General features: G+C 32.3%; 1 protein-coding gene across 1 annotated transcript in view; it reads right to left on the reverse strand.

The window, feature by feature from the left end:
* The window catches only part of LOC149076263 (Kv channel-interacting protein 4-like), a 149,616-nt gene that overhangs the window by 50,773 nt on the left and 77,840 nt on the right, over positions 1–21,003 (reverse strand). The window contains exon 2 of the mRNA XM_089243831.1: positions 5,598–5,667. Coding sequence (XP_089099957.1) covers positions 5,598–5,667 — 70 coding nt within the window. The remainder of the gene's footprint in view (positions 1–5,597; positions 5,668–21,003) is intronic.

Genomic DNA, 21,003 nt, shown 5'->3' on the forward strand with positions numbered 1-21,003 from the left:
AATCTGAATTTATTTCTCACTTATCTTTCCAATTTTCTTTCGTTCTCCAGATGTTTTGCCAGCATCGAAATTACTTAGGTTCAATGCCGCATTAATAATTCATCGGCTGCCTATCTACATTTCAGAAAACACTCTTCTATATATACATAAGAGTTTTTTTGTTTATTTTTTTTCCCACTGCATTTTTAAGAAACTGAATAGTACAGAATCGATTTCGGTATGCGGAATTGAAATCGGAGGACTTCCCTTCATCCATCTTCTGTGTGATTGACAAACAATTTTCAATTTTATTCGTATACAGTTAGTTCTTCGAGGCTCTAACCACATCTTGTTGAACTGTAATTTCGAGGGAATTTTCACATTTAACGATGCGAGGAAAGAAAAATTTCATCTTTTCCATTCTATTTCTCATGATCAAAATCATGGAGTTTCTTTTTCTTTTATAAAAACAGGAATTATATTAAAGCTTTATTGTGATAAGTGTCAAACGTTGCTACCGCCATTCAGTGTTCGGTGGCAAATTATTGAATCGCAATTGATAGAAATAAAAGAACTACTCAAAATGAAACCAAATTGGATTCCTATTTCTTTCCTTTTTTTATATAGTAGATAATGAAAAATAAAGTTTTTATACGTTTCAATTTTAATGTATGTTTAATATTTGCTTCAATAATTCATGATGTGCTAGTAATGTTTTGCCAACTAACATACAGGGTGTCCTATTAAGGCCTCCCTGATTTTAAAATGAAACAATAGTGGGAATGATGATCAATATAAGAATAAAATAAGTGGTATGTTTATTTTGAAAGCCGTAAAAATCTGACACAGAGGCTTCAAAATTAGTTACAAATGTTGCCGACTGGTGCTGCTGTAAGCTGTAGTCGCAGTACGGAGTCCGAGAAAAAGGCTATAAAATGTTCTTTGCAAGCAGTCGTTTCAATCACATCACTGTGCATCTTTCGCAGCACTAATATGGCGAAAACGATCACTACTGAACGGTACCTTGCAGTTTCAAAACAATTTGTCACCTGGGTTAGAAAATCGACGGGGCACTACGTGGTGTGTGCAAGATGGGGGCCATTGGATCAACCACACCGTACCATGACAGTTTTTGTCTTTCTTGGCGAACACTTCGGGAATTGAGTTCATTGCATTGAACTAAACATTTATTGGAGCAGGTATGGATTGGGCTCCAAACTCACCCGATCTTACCTCCTGCGTCTCCTTTCTGTTGGGGCAAATTGAAGGACACTTTTTTTCGGAACAATCCTGCAATACTGAGCGAGGTTTTAGATTTGGTCTTTAAGGCATATGCGTCCATTGCCGTTGAGACACAGATGTTCACTGAAAGTTTCATTCTTCGTTTGCGCCTTTTCTGTGCTGCGAAAGGTACATATTTTTAATCTTTTGTGATGTGATAGCAACGACTGCTTGCAAAAGGAATTTTATAGCCCGTTTCTCGGACACAGTACTGCGACTACAGTGTATAGCGCCACCCATCGGCAACATTTGTGACTAATTTTGAAACTTCCGTATCAGCTTTTTTTGGCTTCCAAAATAAATATATCGCTTGTTTCATTCCACTGTTGATCACCGTTTCTGAGTTATTTAATTTAAAATTTAGAGACTCCTTTGTGGGACACACTGTCGATACTTACAAGTTGCAACTTATAAACATCTTAATAATACTGATCTGAATCGAATACCGGTACTTTAGTAATCGATACTACTCCTACTTCGCACTTCTAAACATTCCTCTACGGTATTTATAACGGATTGGTACATGAGAAGAATGTGTGTTCTGAGTTTATATGTGATCCCTAACGCGCGTATTTATGCTGTTAGAATTGTGCTTGTTTCGTGTAGTCATCTGTCTTCCATATTTTGAAGTAAAGATGACGATTGCTTGGATTTTCATGGTATGTCAGTATCGTGTTGCAGGTCTGCCTTTTCTCTGGAGAGACTTTTTTAAATTGGAGACCAGATCGCATTCACGCCTCGAAATTGGAAAACCGCCTAACGGAAACTTCAGCCGACCATCACTGTGCGTCAACGGGATTCGAACCCGTATCCTCACGATGAGAGCGCAGAACGATACCCACATGACCGCACATCAGCAATAACAGGTGCTTCAAAATGGAAGTAAGAAGCATGTGTGCTAATAGTGAGCAACCTTATCCTAATTACAGTTACCTAAAATGAGTTCATTACTGTCACCTATTACAGCATATCTCAAGTTTCTAAATTAAGGTCCCCATTAACGATTTAATGGACACAAAAATGTATGCAAAAAGAATAATGACCCAATGAATTTTTATTGCCAAGCATCTAGTTATGATAATTTACGTGAGATTTTTATGTTAATGACTTGGAGTTCTCTATAAAATGCAGTTGTTGAAATACAAGATGTGTATAATTAAAGTTCCCCTGTTTCGAGCTGTCTACAGTATTCATGGACAGTATTTTATTACTATTCATGAGAAAACTATGAAAATTTGGCAATGTCTTAATGAAAACGATTAAAAAAAAATTCAGAGCAAAACAAAATTGGTTCGACATTGACTTCTACAGGGTGTTTCGTACACGAATCGTAGTACACGTGCTAATTTTTTTGCAAAAAAACTGTTCACTGTTCATGGCAGAGTATGCAAAAATTTCCAGAGCGCGGGATCACTTCCATTTCTATTTCTTCACTGAAAAGTACGTGAATTTACAAGAACGTGCTTTGCTGGTGAAACTCTTTTACGAATACGGAATCCACGCAAAAAAGCTACGTGGAGATTTTCAATCCGTCAAGTGGTTTCAAACATTCTCCTCTGTTCTTCGTTAAGATTCCTGAAGTTTCCTATTTTTTATGGGTAATTAAGGCTGTAAACAACTCAGATAAAGGGAATTTTAATTATGTAAACTCTGCATATCAAATGATTCATAAGAAAGTTGTTAATATCATCAGCTATTTTTTTATTTAAAATAGACATCGGATATGTTAGGTCGTGGTGATCCTATACTGTATAGTGATATTGTCAAAAACAGGGTTTAGTCCCGAGTGACAAATGTGCTGTATAATTCAGTTGATTTCTTTCCATGAGGCTCTGCTGCAGTACGCAACAGTGCTTCTTTGTTGTTCATGTAATTACCTTCATTTTTTATTTGTATCATGCCGTAAAACTGTTGAAATAAATATTTTATGAGATGTGATCTCCTAATATTTTTATTGTGAAATAAATATTATCTTATATGCTATTAAAGTCGTAATACATGTTATACATCTAAAATCAACGATCATGTTTCTCCCCCGAGAAGGTTTTTATTCATACCGTCATTGGAGAAATCTATCTGAGTAAAAATTATATTAAAGTTACTTATGAAAATTTATTTATTGCACATAATATTATTTTTATTTCATTTGATAAGGGAGATTCATGAATTTTGGGAAATTTCAAGAATTTGTCAATAACGAAATTATGCACATCTATTCTTAATGTTAAGGAAATGGGATAATTACAGTTAGATATTCATGAACAGCGTGGATTCTTTTTATTAGAAATCATTTTGAGTCACAACGATCGTAAAACTTTGAAAGCGAGCGGAACATTCTCCTATGAAACCATATTAAAAAAAATCGAAGAACTTTTGAACGAAAAATAATTTGAAAATCTTATCGAACAAGAATGTAAGAGCTTCCGATTGAGACGTATCCACAGGGTGTGCCCGTAGATTCTTCTTTTATATTTTTTTATAATCGAATTTTTTTTTTGAAGGACAAGCTTTTTCTTACAGTAACAACTTTCGATAAGTTCTGGGATCCCATACACATCTTTCATAGAATACTAAAAATAATTAAATAACATGTTTTCGTTAATGAAAGTAAAACGTGCCCTCACGTATTCGGCAGCGGCGCAGGAAACTTTTCCATGGGCCTAATGCATTCATTTCCTCGATCCAAAAAAGATTTTCGGAAACACGGGAATTTATTGCTTTCTTCTGATGGGCTGTTGAAAGTTTGCGTGCTTGTGCACGGCGGCAGAGCTCTCGAGCTCTTAAGTTCCATTGGAACCTTCTTGAGGGGAAAAACGAGGCAACGAACAGTGCGATGATTAAGCTGAACAAAATTCCATTAACTTAATTAACTTCAATTCCCGAGTAAGGAAGGCATCATCACCACCATCATCATCATCATCATGCAAACTTCAATTCAAGGGTAACACGCATTTGGAGGATACGAGAGAGAGAGAGAGAGAGAAAAAAAAAATTAGAAATGCATCGACACCCAATTAGAGACTGGACTCGGCTTGAATTAGGTTCTCCCACCTCTAATTTCGTGTGCAGCTATTTCATACATTCCGATTCTACCAAAAACTGTTAATGATGTAATAATTCAGGGAAGTTTCCAAGTTATAACAGACTCAAATGCTACATATTCCCTTATTACTAATTAGAAAACTTCTACATCGAACATGATAGTCATATAAATAATTTAATTTAGTCCACGACGGGAAAAAAATGCGAGAGTATTTTGAACTGACGAGCATATATATTCTTGTGTACAAACTACTAAGCGATATTCGTAATACGTTTCAAGAACCTAACATATGAAATCTGTATGCAGAGATAAGTCTTGCTAATTGGATAACCGAACCAGATTATCCTAGTTCCTGTTATATTTTAGAATATATGGCAATATATGGTAAGAATATATGGCAAATTCAATATAAATCATTAAATTGGATGCATAATACAAGACTTGCGTAATATTATGATGGTAATGCATGACAAAATCATGATGGTAATGCATGACAAAATCATGATGACAGTGAAATTTTTGATATAATGATGATAGCGAATGATAAAATCATGATTATAACGAATGGTAAAATCATGATGATAGTGAATGATAAAATCATAATAGTGATTGATAAAAATCATGATGATAGTGAATGATAAAATCATAATAGTGATTGATAAAAATCATGATGATAGTGAATGATAAAATCATAATAGTGATTGATAAAAATCATGATGATAGTGAATGATAAAATCATGATGGTGATGAATTTGAGAAATCATGAGGTGATGAATTTGAGAAATCATGAGATGATAAAAAATGGTAAAACCATGATGATAATGAACGATAAAATCATAATGGTGATGAATTTGAGAAATCATGAGATGATAAAAAATGGTAAAATCATGATGATAATGAATTTGAGAAATCATGAGATGATAAAAAATGGTAAAATCATGATGATAATGAACGATAAAATCATAATGGTGATGAATTTGAGAAATCATGAGATGATAAAAAATGGTAAAATCATGATGATAATGAATTTGAGAAATCATGAGATGATAAAAAATGGTAAAATCATGATGATAATGAACGATAAAATCATGATAATAATGAATAATAAAATCATGATGGTGATGAACGATAAAATCATGATGGTGATGAACGATAAAATCATGATGATAATGATCGATAAAATGATGATGATAAAGAAAGATAAAATCATGAGAATAAAGAAGGAAAATATCATCATGACGATAATGAACGAAAACATTTTATGATAATAATGAAAGTAAAATCATATACTTACTTCCATATGGGAAGAATTGTGAGAATATCAGCCTGAACGTATCTTCTTCTACAAAACCTGACGGACATACCTGTTGAAATAAAACATTATATAGAGTTATGAATGTATATAATAATCGATAATTAAATTTTTCCCCATAATGTATGTGAGGAATATATTTGATTCTGATATTTGATCTGATATATATTAATCAAAAATCCTTAATATACAGGGTGCCCTGTAAGTCCTTAAATTCGGCCTTTGTCTTATCAACCGTTCGTCGTAGACGTGTGATTCCAATTTAAAAAAATACTCAAAATGTGTTTAAGAATTAAGAATGACTCTGTATCAGTATCGAGAATGAAAATACGTGCCACAAAATAAAAAAAAAATCTAATTTTTTATACGGTCCCATTCACTGAGATATGTTAATTCAAAAAACAGAAAAAAAGGTGGAAAAGAACGGCGTAATAAGCTTGTCCGTAGCTCTTAAGCCACTCTTTCCCACCTTTTCACTGGTTTTTGGATTAAAATATCTCAGCAAATATCGCAGTTAGAAGGTGAGTGGTCGGCTGAAGTTGGTTTCCTGTGGTTCCCAACTTCGAGGCGCAAATGCGAGCCGATCTCCCCATTAAAAAGTCTCGCCACAGAGAGCAACAGGCCTACAACGATTAATTATTCAATCTTTACACTTCACTCATAGTTAGAAAAACTGGTGACAGATGGCAGCACTACACATAGCAAGCATTACACAGAAACAAACTTCACGTCAGGTTTCACTACACGTACACACACATTCCCGCATTTACCAATTCGTTAGAGGTTCCGCATAGGAATATGGACGAGGTACATGTGTGGTTTAGTAGTAGTAGCAGTAGTTAGAAGGTGACATTTTTTTGTTGGACCCAGAAAAGAAAGGGCAACAACTTTTTACTTGCACGTTAGAGAACAAGATCGTATCATAATGTAAAATTTATTATTCTATGACAAACTGTATTTTTTCGGTCTCGATAGTGATACAGCGTGATTCTTAAACACATGTTGAGTACTTATTTTTAAATTAGAACCACGCGTCTACACGACGGACGATTGATTTTGATAAAGGCAAAATTAGGACTTACAGGGAACCCTGCAAATAAGATATCCTCGTATCAGTTTCAGAATTAAAAGTTAGTACAAAGACCAATTTCATCATGTGCTCAGGCAAATTTAAAACATTTTTTGAAAGTTCAAAAGTCACTGTCGTTGTCTTTGGCAGTGTTCTCGGGACGAATGTCAAAATCTTTGAAATTTAAAATAACTATTTCAGATTACAATTGTACCGAGAAAAAAAAGTTAATAACTGAGATAAAAAGGTGTGAAAAATATGATGTTACGTAGAAGGATCGACCACATGCAAAACCGACAGTGCAAAAGGGTCCACCATAAATTTTTCTAGATTCAGTTACTGTTTGCGTGGGGGATTGATTGGACGCACGTTGCAATGCGATAATGATGTCTTGCTGACCAAGTCGTTTTAATAATATCCCGCGTTTCATCTCTGATATGCTGCTAGGAATGCCTATTTATTCGTTTCCCCACAGATTCTCGATTGGAGAGAAAGAGAGAGGGGGTTGCGGGAATCGTGCTGGTCAAGGTGTACAGCTGATCTCCTGGTATTTGTTGTGTAGGAGTGCGTACACGTATTATATTTCGTCGAAAACGGTTGTTACCATGCTCCTTACTGGTATAATTAGGTGTAGCGCGTCATCAACATAACGACAAGCTGTTTTGTACCACTCATTGCGCCCTATATCTCAGAAGTGAGTGAAGTGTAATGATTGAGTATTTGTATTGTTTGTAGGCCTGTTGCTCTCTGTGGCGAGACTTTTTAACGGGGAGATCGACTCGCATTCACGCCTCGAACTTGAGAACGACAGAAAACCAACTCCAGGCTACCACCACGTGGCGTCAAAAGGGTTCGAACCCGAGACCTCGCGATGCGGGTCCGTCACTTACCAATCGATACTAGTGTCCCCTTATAGAGCAGTCGACTGACGGTGTATAAAAAACTCGTGGTCCCTCCTATCAATCCCGTTGAAATTTTAAACATTCCAATCATATCCCCCCGACACCTAGTCTCTTGCAATGGAAACATTTAAAAAAAATCGAGTCTCTCTTCATAACTCAATTCCCGTGTACCAACAAGAGCAAACTATATTCATCACGACTCAACTAATCATCGGTGATATAATAATTAAATTTATTAAAATGCATATTTATCGCAGAAAATATCATCACAAGTCAAAAAATTCGCCCGAATCTATTTTTTTTTAATAACAAGAAAATTGTTCTTTGTTCGCTTTCTTGTTAAATAGAGATTGTGCAAACTTCAAAGAAATCTCGTATTCAAATTCCTCTAATAAGAATCTATTTTTGGAACTGGATGGGGGAATCACGGTTACTCAAGGTGGATCGATGTATCTTGTTAAGGAAACCAATACTCCATTCCCCATGATCTTATTAAATCGGTCTCTTTTCTTATTTGTTTTCGCTTGGGAAATGATAAGTTTCTCGAATTCACTCTATCCTTGTATTGCACAGTAAATAGCGACTTCTTTTTCCTAATTTAGTGCCTTATTATTATTTTTTCTTCAACCATCCCAATTCATCGTAGTTCTGACATCTCACTCACTCAGGTATTTTTTATACGGATCCGATTTAAGGATGAGCACACATTTCTCTTATATGATAAAAAAAGTATTAAAAAGATAATTCTGGGAAAGGGTAGCCAAGCATTAAGAAAATCGAATTTATTTATAGCTATAAAAATACTTGAAATGATTCGAGATTTAGTTGACAAGTGATTAAGTTTTTTGTTTTCTTTTGGAGTTCCTTGCTGAATTCTCCTTGTTATATGCAATCATCGAATAGAATAATGTGCATATATTTTAATATGAAACTCGAGATTTTGACGATCTGCTCGTTTGTTGTCTCCATAGAATCGTGACATCTCCTCCAGTTTTTCTTCAACAAGTGCTCCTCATTTCCCAATACGCAACCATTCTTACTTCATACACTACGAATGATTTATTGAAACTATCGTTGTTTTCTATCCGCTTTTTTTTTTCTTGTTATAAGACAATAATGAGGTTCTTGCTTAGTAAAATTCATGGGAATTGAAGTAAAAATCTCATATTGCATTATAATGAAAACAATCTCGGACTAGTGATATAAAATGCTACATGCGCTTCCTAGGAAAAACAATAATTTGTTTCGAAAAGAATAAAGTTTAATGTCTCTATAGCTATAAATACTCAACATTATTAACAAAAATAAATAATCCTGCGTATAATTTGTAAGTGTAAATTTCATTACTTTAATAAAAACGTCATAGTATAAATTGCAGCAGCGTATAATCAGGTTATCGTTGTTTTTTATCCACCAGTCATCGTATGCAAATATTTCATTCACAAATAAATAAAACTTAAGGAATGGAATGGGATGTTTGCCATGTTTTTGTAGACAAAAATGTTGGTTTTCATACTTATATCTATAAGCTATTCATAAATCTTTAAAAAAAAATTTTTATAAATTAATTTTGGAAATATTTTTGTCTACTCCAACCTGAAAGAAGAAAAACTTCAGCCTACAGGTAACTGTGTATAATCCCTATAATCCTTATAAAAAGTATATATAGTATATATATTATGCATATATAGTATATATATTATGCATATATAGTATATATATTATGCATATATAGTATATATATTATGCATATATAGTATATATATTATGCATATATAGTATATATATTATGCATATATAGTAAGAAATTCTGACGTTCTTCAACGCATAATCTGAGAATTATAAACGTTACATTCAAAATTACGGAAAATTACGCTGCATTCATCGTGTCGTCACGAACAATAGATACTTATACAAAATTTAACCCATTAGGCAGTTAGTCTGGTCTTTTGAATACTTATACCATATGTAGTTCTTTTCGCAATGTGTAATATGAAATTGATTGAATGTGGGCAATTGACTTTATTGATAATTTCGAACGATTCTTGCTTCGTTGCGGAGCACTACACGCTATAATAATGAGCAGCGATATGAGTGTGAGGATCTTTTCTTCAACCACAAAATACATTTCAGTCTCAGTTTTACAGTGTCCATCTCTACTGCCAGTTAAAGCAGTTAATAGACATATCAGCCAATTCATTAACTTCAGTTACGTCACGTCCCTGTAAACTTCATATTTCAATGACATTATTACCAGTCATATCATCTATGCTACTCTTCATATGGAGACCATTGTATAAACTTTACTAGCTTATTTTACATAATTTGAGCCTCTATCTCGAGACATAAAGACTAGTTTATGGGATTCACCATTCTTCATCAAATCATTAACATATGAACGTTTCCACAAACGTATCCACATGGGTCTAATTTTTTGTCTACAGATTGTCTCCAGCACTACAATTATGATGAAAAATTTGTAATACGTATGATGTAATAGGAATTATTTTTATTTTATTTTGTACCACATTTTCTTTTGTATAATACGCAACTTTATATACGGATACTTTGAGGCAAAAAAATCCCATCATATAATCCGTACATGAAAATTTCATTTACCAATAATGAATTCCCGATGAATTTAAAAGGTTTTCCTCACGCGTTTTTTTAATGTCATTTTTTTTCTATTTGTATCAATGCAACCATCCATCATCTATATGAATACAAAATCTAAATCGATGATATGCAAATTGTTCGACAAACGTTTTCGGAAGCAAACTAAATGAAAAATAAACTCTTGAAAAAGTTATTTTTGTTACTTAATTTTTAAAAATACTCATTTTTATGTCAACTTCTCAGGAAAAACATTGCAGATAATATACAGGGTGATACCATAATCCTCCACATTTTACTAGTGAACCGTTGATCCTAGAGGTATACTTCCAGTTATAAATTTATTTTTAGTATATAAAGTTGTTACCTGTCTATCAAGAGGTCAACAAAAAAAATTCCACGTTTCTAAGTGCAATATTCGCAAAGATATTAGAATTCGAAAATCAGCAGAAAGTTTGAAAACAGAAAAAATAACGGACAACTCTTCAATTCCCTTATTTCTGCTGTTCTTTCCCAAAGTTCCTCCAATGACCTAACAATGGTAACCCTGCAAACCGTTTTTTATTTTGATTATTTCCCTGGTTTCTATGAATTTTTAAAGTTTATACGGAGTTTTTTCCCCCACCCTGTATATAATAATATCCTGTGAACATAACAGCTATATATATATATATATATATATATATATATATAGTAGGAACAAAAATCAAGAGATATGATAAATAAAACTGTGTCGCAAGCAAGGACTATTACCAAAAAAAAAATAAGTTTTTGATTAAAATATTTATCTCAAGTCATATTTATATATTAATTTATTTTTCACTTATTCTTTTCATATGCTAAGCCTAATCCTTTCCAAGAACAAAACTGACGTATCAGGCTAATGGAATTTAATAATATGTTACATGCTTGTAATATTCTGAATAATTTATAGTAATTTATCTCATTTCACCGATTGCAATAATTATGACTTGCCCTTGAAGATATCATAATTATTTTTTGAACCTGCACTTTTTTTTTGCATTATTAATCTGTTGTTTTTTTTCACATGATGCGGATGAAATACCCTGGTTTTGTTTACGTCGTCGAAGGTTATGAAAATAAAAGATGATAAATGACTTGTTTACGACATTGGTTTTCATCAAACGCACGAAAGCGACGTGTTTTCTTTTTTTCCCGTATTGATTCTGTCTGAAAATCATATAGACATCATTAAGAGAGTATTCATTATGGAATTCATGAGAATATATACATGTGGAGTGCTATACTTTTTTTTTCCTTCACTATATTTCTAAATATTTTTATTAAAGATGAAAATTCTAAGAGAAATTCAAAATCCCGAGGAAAAAATTTAATTTACAGATTAGTCAAAATTTTATAAATTGCAGTATCATAATCGGTAATGACAGGAGAGTTTCTCCATAAACTCTCCTTAAACTAACTTGTAACAGATTTTCTATGCGTATAAAGTAGTTCTGAACTCTAACGTTCAGCTAACTATTTGTATGAAATTTTTGCCTTTTACATGTTCCATTCTGCCATTTACGCGTGAACTTTCGAACATTTATTTAATTATTCAAATAAGAAAATATTATTATCCATGACAAGAACTTTATTACACAAACCGTATTCTCCTACGGCAGTGTTTTAAAGCCTCTTTTACCCTGCGGCACACATAAACTTACTGCTGAACTCTCACACACTGCCAAATTTGTATAATACCGTATTTTCTTTTTTTTGGTCAGGAACACTCCTGAAGCTCCTTCCGAAGATTGCAATTATGTTCAGTTTTCAAATTTTTAGTATTGTTCATAGCAGAGAAACTGGTTTCTTACAAATACGATGTTAAGAGCAGAATTACTGTATATGTGCTTTTTTTGTAGCATTTCAAAATATGCCGTTAATCGATTCCCAAATTCAAATCTAATGTTTACCAAATCGAATCAAAAAAAGTTATATACATACATACATATATATATATATATATATATATATGTGTGTGTATATATATATATATATGTGTATATATATATTATTTTCAAAGAAACTGTTTCATTTTTTAACGATGTTGTGGAGTTTTATTAAAGAGTTATTATTTTTATCACTATTATTTTAATGGTTCAAATGCGATCCTCCGTCAATTCTCTCATAATCTGTTTGTTTTTGTCACCCCCACCATTCTCCTTTGCTATAATATTTTAATTCGCTAACACTCGACATTATAAACCAGAAGTTCCCAACTTTTGACTCAGACATTTTCAAGAATAAAACTCTATTGAAGCTTTCAGGCATCTTTTCTATTTATTCACTAAATTTACTGATTAATTTGATTTTGTGAGAGTCGCACCAAAATTTTATGAAATAAGTCGAACTTTTGAAAAATTTGTCATCGACTTTACACCTACTTACTTCAAATGTTTCTATTGTATTTTATATTTTGACTAAATTTTATTGCCTCGTCTAGGACTTGCTTTTCAGTTGTCACTTCTTTATGTAGAAAACAATGTGTATAAAAACATTCTTCAGATTTTTCATCTCCATTATTATATATGGTATACAACATATTACTCGTATAGTGTTTCAATTTTTTTTGGACATCTAACTTGGGACTTTTTTGAAAATAACAAATTAAATTTTCTCTGAAATATTTCGCGGCACACCTACGATCCTCTTACGGCACATTTGTCTGCCTCGGTTGACAAACCCTGTCCTACGCAATCGATTGATTTCATATTCATTTTGAAATGTAACGTGAATTTTTTGCCCCTCCCCCTGATGCATTTTGTATTCATTCATAATAAAAATGTTATTAATAAAATTATTTTAAGGGATTTTCATGATATTTTATAGGATTTTCATGATACTTTATGGGATTTTCATGATACTTTATGGGATTTTCATGATACTTTATGGGATTTTCATGATACTTTATGGGATTTTCATGATATTTTATGGAATTTTCAAAGCATTCAAACAGCTCCTAATCTAACACAATTTCATAATCTCAGAAACAATATCTTTAAATTTTCCATTTAAATTCTCAATTATGAATTTGAATTTTCAATTCTGTTCAAATATTCATGAAGCGTCTGAATACAAATTACCTAATTTACAGTTAGTCGTTTAATATACCTGTAAACGGACGATAAATTACCCAGTATATAGCTAGAGACAGTTTAAGGTAGTAATATAAATATAAATATATGAAGCATTTTGAGAGATATTTTCCTATATGTTATTCGAACTATTTGCAGTTACTGCACAAGTACTGTAGATTTTATGAAACATAAAATATGTTTCGGTGAGCCATTCCACTAACGCATCTGGCATTGCAACGAAATTGAACTCCGATTCAAAATAGTATTACAATTGGTGGATTTCTTCCGATATTTAAGATTATTTTGACTCACGCCGAGACGGATGAGATTCATTTGTTGTGAAATATTGTTTCAGCATGATTCTCTCGCCCGCCATGACGATGAGTTGTTCAATATATCAGACCATGTGGGGGGCCCCTGAATGATGGATCTGGCCATTTCCTAAATCGATTCATCCGCAGAGACCGTGTATGTATAACGCCCTATATGATGACCTTGGTCTAATAACCTTATTTGAACAAGATTTCATGTCATGTTGCTCAACGGACTAGGTCTTCAATATATGTGAAGCTACAGTAAATTCTCTCTAATAGAGACATCCTTTGTTCCACTGAAAACTGGTTCTTGATAGAGCTGAATGAAAAAAAAAATTGTACTACATGCTAGAAATGTACAGAAATAAATAATTTCTACTTCTGATGTTACTTGTTATGGTGGCATAAAACACAGAAAATAAATAAATCACAGGCTATACAAAATGAAATAATACGTTTGAAAACTTCTACTCAGAATCTGGCTGAATTCTTAGCAGTGAGAAGTAATTTCAAAGAACAGTGTATATATATATATATTAGAAATCATGCATACGAATCTCCCCAAAAACCTCAACTACTGTAACAAGCGTATCGGTTGCATTCAAGCGAATGTAGCCAATTAGTTGATTTTTCAAGTTTTGTAAAAGATCTTTCATCAAATTTTAAGATAATTCCGGAATTATCAAATTTTCAAAGTATTCAGCACGGGTTTTCATTCACACAAATTTCAGGGGAATAGATTTTTTAACGGACCGGATTGCAGTCACGAGGCAAATTCAATTTTATGAAGTCATAGGAAAGTACCTAGGGTATACTGTATAACCATCTCACAAAAGGAAAAAGACATATTTCCTTAATGTTTGTACAAATTAACCAATGCATTTGAAAACAAAAATCGTACCCAGAGTTGCGCGAATCCGACTTACGCGCGTGGTTATCGTCAATCCCACCTTCCGCACAAGTTCGGGTATTACTGTATTGAGTTAATGTTAAAGAAAAAATTGGTCAATCCCAAACGTCCGAAAAATCGTCTCATGTTCCGAGAGCTTTCTGAGTTCATATGGTTAGGTGCCTGCCTAAGTTGCATGGTGTGCATAGTTCAATCACTTAATAGAATGATGTAGTTGCATTCCACTCACACACAAATAGGGGAAACTTCTTCGAGCTATCCTATTAAATAATGGTGATGTGGCAGAGATTTACTTCCATGTTTCAACAAGCGTAAATTTAGGTCTAAGAGAAAATGAAACAATAACACGCTAAATGGGGAAAAAATACCTGTTTATATAAGCCATCTCGTGCACAGAGAGTTTGCAAATTCGTAGTTTAAAAAAATTCTAAATAAAAAATTAGAAAGTTAATAAGAAATCGGGGTATACACTGGAATGCTGTTTGCGAAAAAGTTATTCTCACGGGAGGGGGGGGGGGAGGGGGGTTCGTATATAAAAAGAATAGTTCAAATTTTCGTCGCAAAAATCGAAGGCGCTACTCGAAAACAAAACGCGGAATTCAATGAAATTCCATTTCTTCAAACTATTCTGTGTCCGAAATGTTCGTAAAGCTTCAGCCGGCAATTCGGCAATTCGTGGCTGAAGGGAAAACAATTTGACCGATATAGTGCTTTATCCACCAATGCCAACATCGCAATGAAAACCTTACTACGTAAGTGCCAGTAATAGAAAAATTCAGAAATCAGCTTCTTTTTTATCGTGCATCAAGCATTTTATAGGACCGTGATTAGCATATTTCCCAGTGATTTGCTTTCTTATAGCACTCTCTATCAACAAAAATTTGGATATATTTTTCCTGTGCCCAAAAAATTTCCTTCTGTGAGAATAACGTGTTCGTGAATCGCATTCAAATATACGGATTAATTCAATTTTTATGAATTTTTAACTATTTATGAACGTAAGGGACAAGTGTATAAAAAAATTTTCTCTAATGCAATATTCCAAAATTAAATTTACTATTCCCTAGAATAAAATATTTTATGAACACAATAGTTACACACATGTGTTTCAATATTTTTATTTTTCTAATAATATAATTCTATCAACAAATGAAGAAAAGAAAATAATAAGAAACCCAAACACCAAATAAGGAACCCGAAGTAGTACGCGATTTCAAACAAATCACTTATCCCTGCCTTCATACTTCAGTAGTTAATAACCTATATATGTACACAAAAATAAATTCCATAGGACGTCTTCCATGTATGGGAAGATTTATGATATAATACCTCGATGGAGTGTGTTTTACTGCGTATACGAAAGATCGATTAACGTGTGTATATAAAAAACAGAGTCCGGATAATATTCTTATATCATAACCGCATAGTTAAGAAGAGCAGATTTCGATATGAAGATGACTATTTTTAGCTAAAATAAGTAGACTAGCGATTTCTGGACTGAATTTTTTTTCTTCGTTTTTTGTGATTAATTATGCAATGACTGGGCGTGTGCTCCACTTGACAGGAAGAGTCTCTTATTCGTGCGCTGTGTATGAACCACTCAATTAAATGGAACTATTGCTAAGTATACCACGAGCACACGCTTCAATGTGAAAAAATATAAGCTATATTTTTCAACTTCTCGACCTATTTTCACAATATCTCTACATTAAAATGTACATATTCAAATTTTTGTATGATTCATCAATCAAACCTTAATTATATCTACCTATCTATCTACATAATACATATACAAAAAAAATATTTTAAGAAGATTGAATTTTATGAGAGTGAAATAGAACCTATACAGTGGGTCTTCATCAGGGGGAACCCCATGCACTTAAAAACCATGGAATTTTTTTGTTGGGTTTATAGGGGTGAAGACGACAGGGCAAAACAACAATCTTTGGATTTTTTAAGCCAGACTGTCCATATAAAATGTGTATTTTTATATTTTAGTAAACTATAAAACACCATGAAGTATGAATGAGGTATCTGAGGTTTGCACGTTATTTTCATAATTTTTCCATTTGGAACTACGCTTCTCTAGTATCAACAGTTCGTGAATTATTCCAGGTTAAAGGAACGTTTCTATGCACGATGTATGGCATAGCATATACAGTCGAAAATATTTGTACTGTATTTGAAATAAATAGGAATACTACTAGAACATAGTTTTTGAGACTTTTTGGACATGTTTAAGGTATGAGACCCTATTAAGGATATACATACAAGAGCCATACATACATATTCATACGAGGTATATGATATTCAAATCAACTCATGTTGACTTGAATTTTATAGTAAGAGTATATAAAATATTGAAATAATTACAAATCAGAAATTTTAAAATCTTTAGGAAACTTGTATGGTTTTATGTTATTTTCTCCCGAAAACGCGTGCATCTGTTATTTATTATCTGTTGAATAACGAAAGCCATCTTTTGCGTCTCTCAAGGGAAGAAGATGTAATATAGGAATTTCCATATTTTAAAAACAAGCGAATATTCCGGAATGATCTATGTGTTCCTTTGAGATATAAACGTGATTTGGGTGTGTTTTAGTCTCTGCTTGGATATCAACAGAGCCTCTAAGATTCATTACTGAAATGTTGTTTACATTTGTGATGCACGTGAAGTAAATAAAAGTTATTCTAGATTTTTTGATTTTTCACATCACAATGAAAACTTACTTCTAGTCTATGTAAAAATACATTTGTATCAACAACTTAGTTGCGTTAAGGATTATTGCGCTGATCGAATTCAAAAATCTCAGTGAATGTTGCACTTAGAAATATGGAATTGTTTTTGTTGAGGTCAGAAGAGACAGGCCAGCAACTTTCTGATTTAGTTTTTCAGGACAGGGTGAAAAACCGAATAAAAAGTTAGATTTTTAAAATTTTAATAACTATACAACCCCTTGCAGTATAAAGGAAGCACGATTCCCAACTTCGAGGTGAAAAAGCAAGCCGATCCCCCCGTTAAAAAATCTCGCAACAAAAAGAGCGACATGCTCACAACGGTACAATTATTCAATCATTATACTTCACTCATAGGCCGAAAAATAGGTGGCAGGTGGCAGCACTGCTCATAACAAGCATTAAGAAGAAACAAACGTCACGTTAGGTTCACAACAAGCACACTCACATTTCGGCATGTACTAGTTCGTTCCGTAAAATAATTTGCACGAGGTGCATGTACGGTTAAGTAGTAGTAGTAGTATGAATGACCTATCTGAAGTCTAGACGTTGTTTGGATACTTTTCCAATTGGAAGTATGCTTATAGTGTCAATGATTCGCGATAACGAGAAAGATTAACGGGACTAAAACGTGCCTGGATCATGTCATGTATAGAACTAAACAAAATACAACTCAGAAATTTAATGTATATAAAACTCACTAACTGACCATTATCCAATAATAGGATATATGAATTTTTCGGAAAGAGCAATAAGGAAAAGACATGAAACAAATCCCCAAATAACGATTATAAATTATATAAAATTTGATAACTTCATTTCTCACATGAACTTGAAAAGTATCTTCGATGAAAATTGTATTCAAAATAAATACAGACGTCTCATGGGGATTGTGACAATGAATACGGATCTATGGACCAAAAAGATAAAAAGAAATCCTAAAAAATGTGAAAAATAAAATGGATTATCAAAGAAATAATTTAAAAAGTAAACATCAAAGAAAGATTACATAGAAAACATAAAATTTACTCATACATTTTATCCTATGAGATTGAATATAAAGATTATGACAAATTAAAAAAAAATTATGAAAAAAAAACAAAGCAAAATCATGTTAAAGAAATGTTTGATACGAGTAAAAATAACAAAAGACTACAATGGAAGTGCATCAACGAACATGTATGGAATAAAGATACGAAACAAAACACCTTACCAGAATTTCAAAATCCTAGAGATATGGCTGGAAGTTTTAATAATGGTTTTATTAGAAGAAATCTGGACGATATAGAAGAAACTACAAACTGCCCTTGTACAATGCAAGAAAATGCTTTTAATAATTCCAGTAACTCTATGTTTTGTTCAAAGACCTCTAATGAAACATTAAAAGGAATAATAGCGGAATTAAAAGATAATAAAGCAAGTGGATATGACAAATTAGCCCTAAAAATGATTAAAATCATCTCCTACTATCATTCTCATATATTAAAAAATATACTTGATGCATCATTAACAAATGGATATGTTTTTACAATGAATTAAAATATTCTATTGTAAACAGTTTATAAAATAGGAAATATTAATGATTTAGTAAACTATAGAACAATATCTGTTCTTTCAGTTTTTGAAAAATAATAGAGAAATGTATTAAAAAACAACTGATCAGCTTTTTAAATAATTTTTTTTGCATCTAACCAATACGGCTTTCAAAAAAAAACAAAAACACTGAAATGGCTATTGTTGAATTAAGTAATTGTTTAAACAATGGATTTAATAACAATAAATACTCCATTACAGTTTTCTTAGATTTAAAACGTGCATTCGATTATGTTGATTTGGATATTGTAAAGAAAAACTCTTTTCAGAAGGTATAAGAGGAATACTATTTTTATACATTTGCTTAATAACTAAAACTATCAACCATGAAACATATACACATAAAGACGCACAATCACTGCTTGTACCAATTGAGCTTGCAATGCAATTGTCAAGAAATTGAAAGAGCTTATGACTATAACTATTTAGGAATTATAATGCAGGATTATCTTAAATGGAATCTCAGTGTGAAAAAATGGTTAAAAAAATTAGGACCTATGCAACAATCTTTTATATAAACTCAAAATTGACGATTGATAAATCTTTCTAAAGGACATCTCTTTTATGCATGGATTTATTCAATAATAATATTATATGGAATTTGTGCCTGGGGTGGGGCATATGATACAAATATACGAGGATTAAATAGCACTTACAATAAAATTAGATAACTAATAACAAGTACTAACTCTAACAACAATATAACAATATCACACACTAAACATAAAGCAAATCTACATATATAGAATTATAAAATTCGTAACAGCAAATAATATAACTCTAACCATAAAAAGCAACGGGACATCTACTCGATATAGGAATATTATTTATCAAGTGCCACGACTCAATAAAACATTATTTAAGAAGAATTTCTGTTACATTGCTCCTATATATATAAAATACTAAATCTTTTTCATACAATCAACCGCATGAATATGAGCTCAAATTTCAATATTTACTCATTAGCAAAAGATATAAACTATGAAAAAATCATGTAATAAATACAGATGATTGATAAAAGTAACAAAATGCCTAACAAATGATCTATAACTGTAACATTATGCAATACGGATTACACAAATAAGATGGAAAGTGGAGGTAAACATAAATTGATATTAAATAATTCATCGTGCTACTTTATATTAAAATAGAAAAGATAAAAGATTATTTTAAAAATAACAAATTGAAAAATGAAAGACGGTTGCCTTGCCATATGCCAACAGAAAATAGATTATGTTTGGGGATCTACTGGAAGAACACCTTAGTCCCTTGAGGGTTACAGAGTGAATTTTCATAATCTATGTATTTATATGTGTTTTTTTTTGTTTCTGTTTTTGTGTTCTTGTACCAGTATTTTCTGTTTCTATCTTATGTATCAGATTGTTCTTGTAGTGTCATTGCCGAATTAAAAAAAATTATGAAATAACTAATATTATAGGTATATAATAAAATTGTATATAATTTGGAAAATACATATAAGAAAAGACGAAGCAAACGAGGGATTTATTTATTTTCTTTCGCGAGAAACTTTCTTTCATTGTGGGAAAATATTATGCTTTTAATATTATCTTTCAGTCAGAATCATCTTATAAATATGATTATGAAGTAATATCAATTCGTGGTTTACGAGAAAGTGAAGCTGATCTGTATGATGTTGGTGGACATTATATTTATATATGTGTACTCATAGTTATATGGATATTACATAAAACCTACGCGTAATTTATCTCAACAGTTTAGGTTATGAATTTCAAATTTTGTTCGAACGCCCTTCAGGAGAAAAGCTATTTAGAATTTAGGCAGAAAGAGAGGACAGAGAGAATTATGTAACTAGAAACTACGCGACATGAGAAATGTTTTCATCTGCAAACTCTTAAAATGTGAATAATTTGCAATTTTAACGAGAAGACGCCGGGGCTAATAGATTCAGCAAAAGAGCTATCAGAACCCGTCTTCTCTTGAGGCGCTCTGTCCGAAAGTGTTGCCATTCCTCAACTTTTAAACAGCCTTGTCGCAGAATATATTAACGTTGTAAATAATCCTTGAATTGTCATGTTCACTTGATGTCTCCATCGCTCTTCCTTTCAAGTTCACATATTTGTCCACGCTCACTAGAGAGAAATATTCTCGGTTTTGTCACATGGCCATACATA

The sequence above is a fragment of the Pholcus phalangioides genome, unplaced genomic scaffold (genome assembly GCF_987345545.1).
Source record: "Pholcus phalangioides strain wild (caught in Gottingen) unplaced genomic scaffold, Ppha-v1.0 ptg000015l_1, whole genome shotgun sequence".
Taxonomy (NCBI): Eukaryota; Metazoa; Arthropoda; class Arachnida; order Araneae; family Pholcidae; genus Pholcus; species Pholcus phalangioides.